The sequence below is a fragment of the Aythya ferina genome (genome assembly GCF_964211825.1).
Source record: "Aythya ferina genome assembly, chromosome: 15".
Classification (NCBI taxonomy): Eukaryota; Metazoa; Chordata; class Aves; order Anseriformes; family Anatidae; genus Aythya; species Aythya ferina.
This window is the reverse complement of record NC_140314.1, coordinates 10,174,165-10,187,900: the sequence shown is the minus strand read 5'-3', so window position 1 is coordinate 10,187,900 and position 13,736 is coordinate 10,174,165. Positions and strand designations below refer to the sequence as shown.

The 13,736-nt window shown below is 39.2% G+C and overlaps 1 protein-coding gene across 5 annotated transcripts in view; it reads left to right on the top strand.

The window, feature by feature from the left end:
• The window catches only part of CPPED1 (calcineurin like phosphoesterase domain containing 1), a 51,037-nt gene that overhangs the window by 13,779 nt on the left and 23,522 nt on the right, over window positions 1-13,736 (top strand). Inside the window, exon 2 of one of the 5 annotated variants that reach the window (XM_084537041.1) lies at window positions 8,948-9,038. The exons of the other annotated variants lie outside the window; for them this stretch is intronic. Within the exon in view, the coding sequence (XP_084393167.1) occupies window positions 8,948-9,038 (91 nt within the window). The remainder of the gene's footprint in view (window positions 1-8,947; window positions 9,039-13,736) is intronic. 5 annotated transcript variants of the gene reach the window in all.

The window sequence follows — 13,736 nt, the reverse complement described above, 5'->3', positions numbered from 1 at the left end:
TGCATGTTTGTAGTGGTATGGTACTGCAGTCATTTCATGCTTCTCCACAGAGCAGTCTCTCAAAGAATAATTGCTGTGCTAATTCCCTTATCATGTTAGTTCAATAGAAGGAAGGATTAAAAAAATCTTTTTTTCAGTAGGAGAAATTAAAAATTATATAAGGCAAGACTTTGATTTAATTTTAACAGTTGTGAATTTGGCTTATCTTATTTAATATCTCAAATTACCTTGTAAATCACTTGTGTATATCAGCTATATTAAAACTATATTAAAATCAGGGTTAATGAAAGTGTATCATAGTTACTGTTGCAGCATGGTTACAGTCAGCGGAGGTTCATCTTATTTTATGATCCACTGGCTGATGTCTATCAGGTTCTTTGGATAACATTACTTTATAATCAGTACCTGACAATTAAAAAAAAAAAAGGACAAGAAAAAACACAAACATTCCTCTCTTAATGTGTTTTATCATGAAGAGCTCAATTTAAGGCTTGTCATGACTGTTTTAAAGCACACACTCTAGCTATTTAGCTGAAGCAAGGTTGAAGCCTTTTGCAGAGGAACTCCAAGAAATCTCAGAATTCCAGCAGCTCAAAGTGATGAGCAGAATCCTGATCAGCTGGGAAGCAATCAGGCACCGCACTTGGAATCCATTACAGATATCATTAGAGCAATGAAGTAATCAGCACCAGTATCTTGGTATTTAGCTGCTGATTAAAAGTAGTTTGTACTCTGAATATTATTTTCAAAAGTTTTTCTTGATTACATAATCAAGAATAGGATATCTATTCCTGGTAATGCTAATATTGTGGTACATAATCAAGAATTTTAAGCAATACCTTATAATGCAACTTTGTTACTAAAAACGGTTTCTGTAAACTTGATACTTACACCTAGACACATCATGATAATGAAAGACTTGCTTCTAAAAACATTTATGTGCATTAAATTAATATACCATAACTTACTACAGCAAAAATAGTAATCTGCAAAATATTATTGATAGGGTAATGTGTTTATTTCATTGCTTTTTTGTAGACATGTTGCCAGAGTGCTTTTTTTTTTTCTGTCGTATCAAGTTTGCACTTTCTGTTTTGGTTTATGACAGCTTCCCATGTCCTTCCATCAGCCAATACCCTTTGAGCCTCACATTGCAGCAAGGTTCTCCACCCACCTAGACTGCAACATCCTAACTCCACAGCCTTTGGAAAAAAAAGTGCCTTGCAGTGACATCAGCCAACTCTCTGCATTCTGGGATGCTTCCCATCAAGTCCCACAGATTTGCTTGGGTTGAAGTTTTTCAAGAGATACACAATTGAATCCTCTTGCAGTACAGATAGTTCCTTTGCTTCTTTAAGTCTAGGCCCAATGGCTTGGGAGAACATTTTAGTGAGGACTGAGGAAAACAAGGGCATTGAGCAGCTATCACAAACAACTGCCTCACTCAGCAGGTTCGCTCACTCAGGTTCTACATTTTCTTTGTTATTTTATTGCTAAAGTAGCAGCAGAAACTCTGGTTGCCCACCATGTCCCTTGCTAGTTTCAACTCTTGTGGAGCTTTCGTTTTCCCAACATGAGCCCTGCATGCCCAGGCAGTATGTCTGTGTTCTTCTTTTCAAGCTTATCTTTGCTTCAGTCTCCTTTTTATGTCCTTTTTACATCAACGCTCAAAGAGTTCCCCATTTAGCCAAGTCATTCTCCTGACAATCTACTTTTTTTTTTTCCTCCTTAGTATAAGGATGGGCAATTCTTGTTAGGAGGAGGTTTCTTTGAAGACCTGTCAACTCTCTCAAACTCTTGCCTTTCAGAGCTACCTCCCACAGGATCCCATCTACCAATTCCCCAAATAACACAAAGTCTTCTCTCCTGAATTCTCTCCTGAAGCTCCAGATCTGCTGTCTGCCTGCTTTACTCCCCTCAGGATTATGAACTCCACTCTGATGGCTGCTGCAGCCAAGGCTGCCAGGGATTAACACGCTCCCTAGCACCTCCTGTGTTTGTGGGCAGCTGGGCCGGAAGAGCGGGCCCTGGTTGGCCCACAGCTCTGCATCTGTGTTAAGAGGTTGTCCAGGCTCCCTCCTGGATTGCTGTCAGCAGGTATCGGGGAGGTTTGTCTCCCTCGAGAGTCAGGGTCTGTGATCTGGAGATTTCATCAAGTTGCTTATAGAAGACTTAATCCATTTATTCACCCCGATTGTCTCTAGCAAAATCCAACTCTTAAGGGCTGACCTCTCCTCTGATCCTGAACCACAGGCTCAACAAACGCGGTCTCTGGTCATGAATACCCCCCTCCTTACATGGAGGGCAATCCCCTCCCACCTTCTTTCTTGCCCTTCTTCCCTGTTCCGTTTAATATGCAGCATTGCGCTTTCTTTAGCATCCCATACCTTTAGTCTGGAGCAGTGCTCAGGAACCAACTTCTGCATTTTAACATCTTTCGTTACAGCAGCAGAGAATTCAGCTGTTTGCAAGGTCACCCCACTGCAGCCATGAGAAACGCTCACTTGTGAAGCCGAGAATGACAGCTCTTTTTATGTGACTGAATTCCCTTGGAGGAATTTATTTAAACTGCATTTTTGTAATGATACTACTGCTATTAGTGGCATGATAGACATCAGTTCTATGCAGAAAAGTCTTTTATGTGATGTAGCTTTAGACCAGGTGTTTAATTATTTTTCATTAATTGTTCTGCTTACAAGGGTGAAAGAACAAGTAAGACAGCAAGTCTCCTGCAAACTTTACTTAGCTCTGAGTGTAGTAAAACATATCTGTTTAGAGATTAAAGGAAACGAGACTTGTCTAATAATGTGTACAATCAAAAAAAAGATGGAACTTAAGCTTGATCTGTTAGCAGTGTTACAATGGATCAGTGAGCAAGAAATGTTTATGCTTGCAGTTTTAGATTAATTTGTATGTATATATTAATTAGAAGAAATCAAAATTACTGGAATTGAGTATTATGACACTCAAAGTACATTGTGAATACCTGTACTAATTCCTTCAAGTGAAGGTGTAATCTCTAATAGACATTTTTCCTGCCCAGGTCTCTACATGGTTAACAATCCACCACAAGCCTTTTCAGTCAAGTAAGCCCACACAGTAAGATGTTTCATTTTTTTTCCTCTACCTTTGTTTTATATTAGTAAATTATTTAATTAAAGACTTTCAAACTGTTCTTTCTGACACATTTCTGAAACAAATCTGGTTCTGGTGGAGCAACCTTATGCTTTTGCTAAGGTGAGTGGACACAGCATTTGGCAGGAACAGGCATGCATGTTGTGCTGTGCTTCAGAATTCCTTCGTTTTGCTGAGAGGTGGGAAGGAGGAAGACTTGCATCTGCTATTACAAAGGTCTTTTCTCTGAAGAATACATCTATTCCATTTTTTATATCCCTCTGCAAAAAAAAAATCAATCTAGACAGCTGTGTAAATGATGGCAGGAGACTAAGCCATGGTATTTGAAATAGACTGAATTCCAATACAAGAATTCTGTTGTCTCTGTTCTTCTGACATGCCTAGTGAATTAATTATGATGGCACTTCTTCCTTTTTAATTAATCTGCCTATATTTCCATTTCTCTCATTAGTTTCAGACGCAATTGTCCATCTTTCTTTCTAGTTTGATCACGTCAAGATAAGCAGTTTTGCCTGTGTATGCTTTCTTACTCATTCCCAGTGTCTGGTGTTGTGGGGCTTTTTTGCACAGATTTTTATTCATTATAAAGCAGACAGAATATTTAGTGGTGTTGCTTGTTTCATATGCTTTTAGTCTTCTTTTTTTTTTTAATTTACCTATCTTAGCTCTCTTGAATTACTTGTATTGCATCCCCACAACGCACCCCCGCCCTACGCAGGGCAGGGTGTGGGGAGGAAGGGATGGTACAAGGAGCTGGTTTTCTGTTTGCTGAGGTTAGAGCTGCCTCATGCCATTTTGCACATCAACAGTGGCTCTGAAATTGGTATGCCTGGTTCCTGGGGAGATGTTGCACAGGAAGGAAAGCACTTCATTTAATCCTTACATCTACCTGGGAGCTTTTTTCATTACAGTGGCTCTTCCTCCTTCCCTAGAGTTTAGGGAATACGTGTGGTCTTTCAAAGATACCCGGTATTACTGCACGTGGTGGCAGTACTGTAGAGAAGGTGTCAGTGAGAAAGGACAGGAGCTTTGTAAGTTATATAATTGAAATGCAAATTTTATAGCCAGACTAAAGATAAAGTCTCATGAATTTCTTTTATTCTACTATTAAATATATTTCCTTAACGTCAGACAAATTTGCCATATGCATTTAATTGTTGTCTGCCTGATAGAGTAAACGTTGTCCTTGTTGTGCCTATATATATATTTGCATGTATTCTTCCATTCACGTATACGTGGATATGCATTTCAAATCCTTAACAGGGCAGGTATTACAAATGTGATAAGCTGCAGTAAAAATGGCACAAACTGATACTTTTTTCAGATGCAAACTAGTTACCCCTTAATGAACAGAAGGGGGTTGGGGAGAATTAAACAGAAGCTTTCACGTTTGAACAAAGCTGCTCTGGCCTGCATGGTGCAGGAAGAAGAAACACAGGGTTGTTACCAAACATGACGTGGCACAGAAAGGTACGCAAGGAGATGTTTCGTATTGTTTGACTGCTCCTCAGCAAAGCAACTGTATAATACTTAAAAATGTCTACACAGCTAAAACTGGGTAGACCCAGTTTCTGAACTTTTGTACGAGTTAGGTTTTTGTCTAATCCACCAATGCCAACCAAAGCCTGAATTGCCAGATAATTCTCTGTGATAGGATTAGAGCACAGAGTTGGTCAGCATTTGGTACCGTAAAGCATGATGAAATGTAGACTTTTATATAAGTTTATTTTGTAAATGGAACAAGTTAAATCATCTGATTAATTGTTTTAATCAGCTGTACAGAGCCACAGTCATTCAATAATATTTTCTTATTGCTCCTTGGTTTCTTTACTGTCTGTGTCTCCTCTCTTTAGAGCTGCAGTTAGATTTGTAAGATCTTCCAGGATTGTGTCTGCTACATACTTTCGTTTTTCTTCTTCTTTTTCTGTGTGGTCTGATGTTTATTTGGGGCTGTGAGCACCAAAAAAAAATAAAAAAAAAAAAAGTGCTAGAGGAACTTCCAGGGAGAAAACAGAAGCACACCTATGGAATTTGATGGGGTAGTGCTGCAGCTAAATGAGATCAAATTTTAGGGTATGAATGTCTAAATTCTACTTGAGGCAGCTACATTTTTTTCCATATCTTGCTGTAAAATTTAAATGGGCTAAAAATAATAGCAGTGTAGCAACAACTGCTGTTTAACCCACTAGCAATCCATGGACTGAGGCAACACAGAAGATTAGTCTTAAATTTGTAGTAGAACTTCAGGCACTGTCAGAAGGAAGGAACAACTGGTCTTGATGGAGGAAGAGATTTGTGATGTGCACTGATCATCTGCAGAGGGACGGGACCTTTAGGAACAGCTTTCCGTAGCCAGGTACAGGCGGACGATGGCCAGGATCGATGTGAAACCCATACTCCTTTCGGAATGCCATTTCATATTTCCCTGTTACCTCCCCTTTTTTTTTTTTTAAGGAGGATATTAATTACCCTAGGCAATTACAGACTGGCTGCATACAGGTGGGTGTAGTTGCCATTGCTACACACAGGCCACCAGCCTTGTGCTAGTGTGCTTTATGCTGGCTTCACAAGACCACAATCCTGGCCTACCAGGTTCGTTACCAGCTCGTTGGGGGAACTGGCTGTGTACTGGTGTGCCTGGCTCCCCACTCTCTGCCTGCTGCTTCCAGGGTCCCAAACGCTTCTAGGACCATCTCAACAGCTAACCAGTGCCCTCCCGCTGCATACAGTGCTGTGAGCATGTGTGCGTGTTTATTCCCCTCAAATTCTGCACATTTTTGCTCCTCTGTCACTCTTACTCCCCAATAAAGCCTTAGTGCTTAGCAACTCAATTTGGCTAATTACAATTTTGGGCAGCGCTATGTGCTTTATGTGAAAAGCAAGTAAAACTGCCAGCTACATGTGTCCTTAAAATTATGTACTCCATTCTGTAATCCTGTCTTCCATACAAACAGTGTATTTTTCCATATAATAATAGAGGCAATGATATGCACTAAGTTTTCCAAGAGCAGGTGCCAAATGTTAGGATTCTGAGTTCAAATTTAGGCAGCAATTAAGGGACATGATTTTCAAATCAGCATTTCTCCATTTGACTTCTGCTTGACAATTTGATGATCAGGACACAAGACGAGCTGGGCGTACTGGCTTTTATACAATCAGTACCTCTTATAAGCTCTGACACGTACGCTGGAGAGAGTGAAGTTATTTACGTTCAGAATAGACAGCTTCAGAGCTGAGGAGCATCAGAGCTGATGGCTCTGTTGTCCAGACAGCGGTATGGCTTCATTTCTGGTTATAATCACTGTAACGTTTTAAGGCATTCCCCCTCCTGAGAGAATTGCTAACTTGAGCCTCTTTCCAGGGCCCAGATGTGATGTGAGACTGCTGCAGTTCAGCATATTCCTATCTTCTGTTTCTGTTAGAGTCCCTGAATGCATCTTCCTCCAAAACTCTAGTTTTTATAGATAATAAATTTTAAAGCATAGGCTGCACACCTTCACCTTAGAGGGTAACTCTAAGAAAACTCTTCAACTTGTTCATTTTTCTAAACCAAGAGGAAAGTACATACCATAAATGGTCCTGGTCAAAGCATTTTCTTTAAAACTAAGATAAAGGCACCTCACTATTGTAAATGCTCCAATTTCTCTTACTTCAGAAGCAGCCTTGGGCTTGACCAGGAAAGATTAGTGAATTTTTGGCTTTGGTAAGAGCTGAAGCTTAGTGCCTTACAGGCAGTTCTGCCTGATTTTGGTTTGGAGCCAGTGAAAAGGGATCTTTGAGGTAATACTGAGTTTCATAACTTTTGTTATATTTAATAAAATCTGCAGTCATTTGCATGTGAATGTTCATCCTCCTCTTTAGCAAACATTTTGCATGCATTTAATGTACAAACTTGTAATTTTTTCTGTTGATTTCCTGACATCCCTTCCAGGAGGCAGAGTGCTGCACTCGTCCTTTGTTATATCAGATACAAACCATCTTGGTCACATTTCAATAACTGAGTTGTTGGAGATTTGGAGCTCTTTGCTGCTGGTGGCTTTTGTACACAAGATGTGATATGAATGCAAGGCTGAAATCTGTATGCAAATGCACAAACTGCCATTTATATGTTTGTGAACTGAATAAATTACAGGGAAAGTCAGGTCCCATACAAGTTCTTAATGTTACATAGAGCGAATTAGCAAGGCATCATACAAAGGAAGAAATGCCTGATAATGCTTAATATCTTTCTCAAAAAGTGATTTTTCTGTAGTAAATCTGGCTGTGAACTGCTTTTGTTACTGCTTTTAAACTACCATTAAATAACCCATTTTGCTAAAACAAAGGAACAATAACTTAAAAAAAAAAAAAAAAAATCACCAGATAACTTTAAGCTGCTCTGCCTGCCCTCGAGGGAAGCATGTATATAAGGAGATGTTTTATAAAGCTTAATTTTAATTAAAAATACAGTAATTCTTAAAATTCTTCCCCATGTAGAAGGCGAGAGCACAAATGCTGATGTTTGATTTGTTCATATAACAAACAGAGCTAATTAAAAGAAAAAAAAAATGTCTACAGAAATAATGCTTAAAATAAGGTTCCAGCTTTAAAAATGACTGCAGGCATTTTACCTTTACTATATTTGTCCTTTTTTTCCTCCCTTTTCAGAACTGGCTGCTTGGTTTACTAACAAAAGCAAGTTTGTGTGTGGTTTTATTTATTTATTTATTTATTTTTCAAAACTCCCATCAGCCTGGCACAGCTGGGGAGGAGGCAGCTGTGTTCAGCTCTGCCACATGCGGCTTCAGCAAAATTGTCAGCTAAATCCCAATTCCTGAATCTTTGTCAGTGGAGATTTATAATAGAGCGCAAAGTAGAAAAGGCACAGATTGACTTTTCAAGTGCGAGGTAGAAGCAGTGGAGTTGAAATGTTTATACTGATGTTTATACTGAAGTAGTTATAAGTTAAAATTTTATTTGTTGAATATTCAGTAATTTTTTTAAAAATACGTCATTGTTCTCTATAGTGTGTTGGTTTTTTTTTCTGCACTGTCATCTGAAATGACAAGCAGTGTTTTTAAGTGTGATCTAATTTTCTGACAGTAGGGTAGCATACACTAAGTTAACTCATTGCATTCATTTCTCTCACTGTTGCAATTTACCAACAATTTTGATATGCTGGGGGTGATGGAGCCCAACCAAAAGGATTTTTGGCTGTTTTCTTCTCCAAACCTGTATCCAAACATCAGTTAGTAACGTAACCCAGTTTCTTAACTGGGTGGGTAGTACAGTATTTGTCAAACATCTAATAGTACCAATTCCAAGAAATGTCACTATGGTTGCATAAATAAACATTTTATAGTAATTATCTGTTTCTAGTAAAACCTAATGGAGCATTCAAAGCCTCCAAGCTGCTTAGTGTGAAATTTAATTTGCTGTAATCAGCCCAAGAGCAGGGAAGCATGAGATATTCTCTGTGCATGGAGAATATCTGCTCGACAATATGATTTACTCTCATACTGCAAACATATCATAGTCAGAAGAAAGTGTTTAACTTGAGCAAGTATATACTTATTTGTATTTTGGACCATAATCTGTGGTCTGCTCTGCAGCTGATCTGAGGAATCCTGTTAACCGTAACTCTCTGAATGAAAATCTTTGAAACATGATTATGTGCACAATTGTCTTAAATCATATGCTCTTCCATTGTACTAGATGATATATAACATATTATATATGTGTATGGAAGCATAGTTAGATTTTTCTCTATGTTATGGTAAAACTTAATCTCTCAAACTCCAACTGTAATTCCTTTTCCTTCTTTTTTTCTCAGCCCAAAAAGTTTTCATTTAGCTTAGGAACCTTTGAAAATGCATACATGGAGTGGACATCCACAAGGAGTTACTTATTTGGCCTATTGTATGGTAAATATCTCTCTGAATCTTTGTTGCCTCTTTTTTTGTTTTTCCTTGGAATTGCATGTGCTATACATAAGGAGTGGGTTGCACAGAATTGGTGCTTTGGGTTGTGCAGGTATTGTCAGATCAGATGACCACATCTTATGCTTTCTAGCATAAGCATGAGTGCTTTTTCAAAGGCATGTTTCTAGGGTTTTCCACCCCTCTGAATTGGAAAGGATTTTCTTCTTCTTCCTTGGAAGTCAGTGGCAGAAGATCTCGCCCACATCATTTTGACTTGATTAATCAAGCTGAACAAAGCTGTCTTGTCCAAACTGCCATCTCATACATAGTCAATGAAAAGTAACATGATTTTAATGGGTAGGCATTGGGATAAAGCATCCACTTCCCGTTTGAGGCTCTTCTGCCTGTGGCACATTGCCTGCTTCTGCTGTAACCCCATAGTGAACATGGGTGCGGTGCAAAGACAAAAATGGGAAAGGATTATTTAGGTTAGAAGAGCATATTCTAAAGAAGAAATGGCTTGTTTAAGCCATTGATTCTGGCTTATATTAACTGCCTTTTTGTTACGCGCTTGCTCTGGTAGCAAAGATGTATTTGTAAGGCTAGACAATGCCTCAAACATCAGGAAAAGCACATCTATTTTTAAGTAATTGTACCCACTTACTGAAAGCATTTCTCAGTTTAACAGAGTGGACAACTTCATTGGACTTAAAGGACTAGTATTTCAAAGAGTTATTTAGTCATGTTGGTAACTACTGAATATGAAGCTGTAAATATTGTGAAAGTCTCAAAAAATTGTAATATTTCACAAGTTACCATTTGAAGAAAGTGTGAAAGATTAGAATCTTGCTCTGTCTCTTAAAAGTGAACGCTTACTGAAGACAATAATTTTCTACCTTTCGTACTTGTTTTTAGTAAGTTTGCTCTTACAACTTCTGTAACACTGCAGCTTTTTTCCCTGCTTGTCAGGATTTCATCAGTAGCATAAACCCAAAGGCAGTGGTGGCCTGTGCCTGATGGGACAGCTCTGAACAGCTAAGAGATGAGGAAGGATAGAAGAGCAGATTTGGACTTAAATGAAGCATAATACTTATTTTCACAGCAGAAGGCAGAACAGTAAACTCCATAAATTAGGTTGTTAAGTGGACACCTGCATGGCTGGAACTCAGAAAAATGTCAGCGTTTGCAGCCGTTACATTTAATGTTGTTCACTTAAACCCAAGGAGAAGTTGAGCCCCTAATAGGCTGCCTCATTCACTTTTGGGGGGTTGTCATTGCTTTAATATAATAATTGTTAATTATTAGCTAAAAACAGAGTTAAATTTTCTTCCTGTTTCAATGCCCAAAGATATAAAATATATTTAATTTGTGTTTTCATGCAGGGAAATTCTTTAGCGTGATCCCTTCTTGTGGCTCAGAACAGACTATTACTTGTTTCTAATGTACTGAAAAAATCAGTTGCTTACAGCTGTAGACAAATGGGTATTTCAGTTCCTGCTTTTCAGTGGGAACTAATGAGATGAGGTATTTTATAAGTTAGATTGAGCAGGCAGTTTGTCCAGGAGTGAGTATGTAGTCATATTTACATGATTTTTAAGTGTGTATTACATGATTTTTTGCATGCCATAATAATGTTTTTAGGCTATTTGAAATTAGAAACATACATGACTAAAGAAGAGAGAGGAGGCATTCTGGCTATTACAGCATGGGCTAAGCCAGAAAAACCTAATTCAGATCATGACCATGCTGGGTTTATTAAAATCGATCAGCTTATTCTTGCATGTAATAATTGGCAGTGGTACAGGGTATTGCATGACTTCATTATGGCAGATGCTAGAGGGGGGAGGAAAAATAAAAGACAATTTAAATTTAAAACAAGAAATAATGAAGAGTACAGGCTGAGTAATAGGAACAGCCGCTAAGACTGAATTGGATGGCCTGCTAGCTCTTTTCTTTCTATACCAGTGTCCTGTGTATTGTAGGGAAAAGTCTGTAAGATATAGTGTCATTTTGGGATACCAGTGTTTTGGGGCCTAGATAACAAGCACAGCAATGGGGCTGTCACTGGGGTCAGCAGAAAGCTTCTGTGAGGGATGCTGTAGGAGCTTAGCTGTAGCCCTGCTAAGCTGGAGCTGACAGCCAGGTGTCCAAAACGGCTATGGAGATGAAAAGCAATCCCATTTTGAACAGGAGGAGACTGCTCTCACAAAGCAGGATAGAGGCAGTGGTTAAATATGTCTCTGTGAAGGTACTTACAAAAGGAGCATGCTGTGAGTATAGCCTTGGACTCCCCTTTTGTCTTCCCTAGAAAGTTAGGGAATAGTACTAGGGAAAGTCCTCTAAATGTCACGTAAAAGGAGTCGAGCAACTGCAGACAGTCATGAAAACCACAAAAGGACAAGCACTGCAAGAAGAGGAGAGCCCAAAATAATTAGACTCTGATTAGGTGATTGTGGTGCAAGGATGATACAAAGATGAACTGTAAGGCCCAGGAGAAAACACAAATCTGTCGTTTGTTTATAGCAGTCGTGTGATTGTTCCCATCAAGAATTATCTACCTTCTGGTGTCAGAGTAGTTCTCCTGATTTCATTGTAAACTACAAAGGGAATGGGTCCAATGCTTTTGGTAATTCAATTTTCATTGGTGATGTTTTGACATTTTGTATTTTGCTTTTATCAGATATAGTTACTATTTCTATTTGATGTTTTGTGTAGTGTTTTAACCTGCAATTTAGCTCTTACCTGCTCTGTGATATTCTGTCTCTTGGGTTAGATGTTAACCAGATTGCAGTTGTCACGTCAGCTCTTTTCAAACGTGTTGCTTGCATAAAAGCTCATAGTTAAACAATTTTCTTTTTAAATTTCTTCTTTTGCTACCTGAAAATTTGCATTTTTATTTTAAAAGGATGTGTTTGCAACTCCTCAAAGGTTTAGGACACTTGCATGATACAATGAAAGACTGAGACTGAGTAATTCCAAAATCCAGAAAACAATTATGCTACATTTTTACATTTTTTTTAATGTAATTTAGAGAGTAATTTTCCCCTTCTGAACAGGTAAAATCGAAAAAAACAGAGGCCTCTCTGGTGGCTGATAATAAGTAGGCAACAGGAGAAATATAAATGTACTTAATGACAAAACCTGCAAGTTATGCTGCTACTTTGCATGTTCTCATCCCACACCTTCTTGCCCTCCCGTAGGTTCTTTTTCCTCACTGGAGCCTTTTCTGATTCACCCATTTCAGAAGTAGATTCAATCGATGCACCACTTTTGGGGGGGAAGATTCTCTGCCAGGTTGGTGAACTTGATAGGTTTGCAAAGGAATTCAGCAAATATGAGAATGGTGCAAGGCTGGTGGGTGAGGGCTCCTAGACAGGACCCAGGATTTTCATGTTTCATAGTCAAGAGGTTGATCAGTTGGCTGAATCTTCAGTAACTTCGCCCTAAAAGTGCCTGCACTGGTCCTCAGCCAAGCAAAGGCCTTGCAGAGACTCAGAAACGACTTAACTCAGTGCAGGCGATGTAAATATGTACGAAGTCACAGTTCCTGTTTGCCAGACTTCTAAAGCCAGTTGTTAGGTTAAACTTACTACTAGACATTTGGTTGTATTCACCCACGTTGTTTTTCCTGTAGCAAACCATGACACAGTAATGTCTGTGCCAAGATTTGCAAAAGAAGTAGACAAATAGGACTGTTCTTGCTCCTGAGGAAAACCAGCCCCTAAAGGAGCTTTAGAAGCAACAGAAACATCAGCATTGCTTGTAGAGCTGCAGCACTTGTGCCCTGCGGTACGGGGCTGGTCTGTGCCAAGCAGATCACTGGGAAGTGACTTCTCAGTAGGTTGTTGGAAAGAGAAATGAGGTGTCGTCGTGTCAGGTTGAGTAACTGACCTCTCTCTGGTGGTGGTCTCTGTGAATGTATGACCAATACCTTTGATTGTTCAGCAAAAAATGTCTAATCACCTCACTGGAATTTCCATCTCTTGAAAAATTGCATGAAATTGGAGGCGCAGGCTGATGCACCCACAGTTTCCATGCACCTGTGTCCTCTGGCAGAGGTGGGGTAGCACTTGGGGGTCTTTTCCTCCTACCTCATATCAGTAGATAAACAAGTGTTAGGTATTTGGAATACCTTGCAGGGTGGGAAAGTGATGATGCTGGTGGAGGTTGCTGTCTGTAAATGCTTGTCTCAGATACAGAACTGCAGATAGCACACATTGCAGCACTGTGGTCTGGGGACAAACTGTTTCAAATTGTTTTTGTAGCTAAAGCATCCAAAAAAAATTTTTTTAAACCCAACACTTTGCTATAGAGGCACGGTCTGGAATACCAAAGTAAACTGCAGCATGGATTATCAGCAAGAGGATTATTTCTTTGGCAGAATAATCTGAATTCTGCTTGTGCTGACTAAAGCCAGCTTCAGCAAAAATGCTTTAAAAGTACATTCTTTCTTGAAATCTACTCTTCCAGTGAGTGAAGGGAGGTTGCCTTTACTCCTTAAAGCGATGCAAGATGGAACATTGCAAGTGTAGGCAAACAGCGACGTAACCTACAGCAGGAAGATGCAGCACAGCAGAGCCTTTGACATTGCACCTTCATGCTCCTGTTCACATCGCTCAGCCTTCAGAAATGATAAGCTGGGAAGCTGTGGAGAATTATAGGCAACTGCTCTCGCTTTTGTGTTTTTCCTAAAAAACAAAC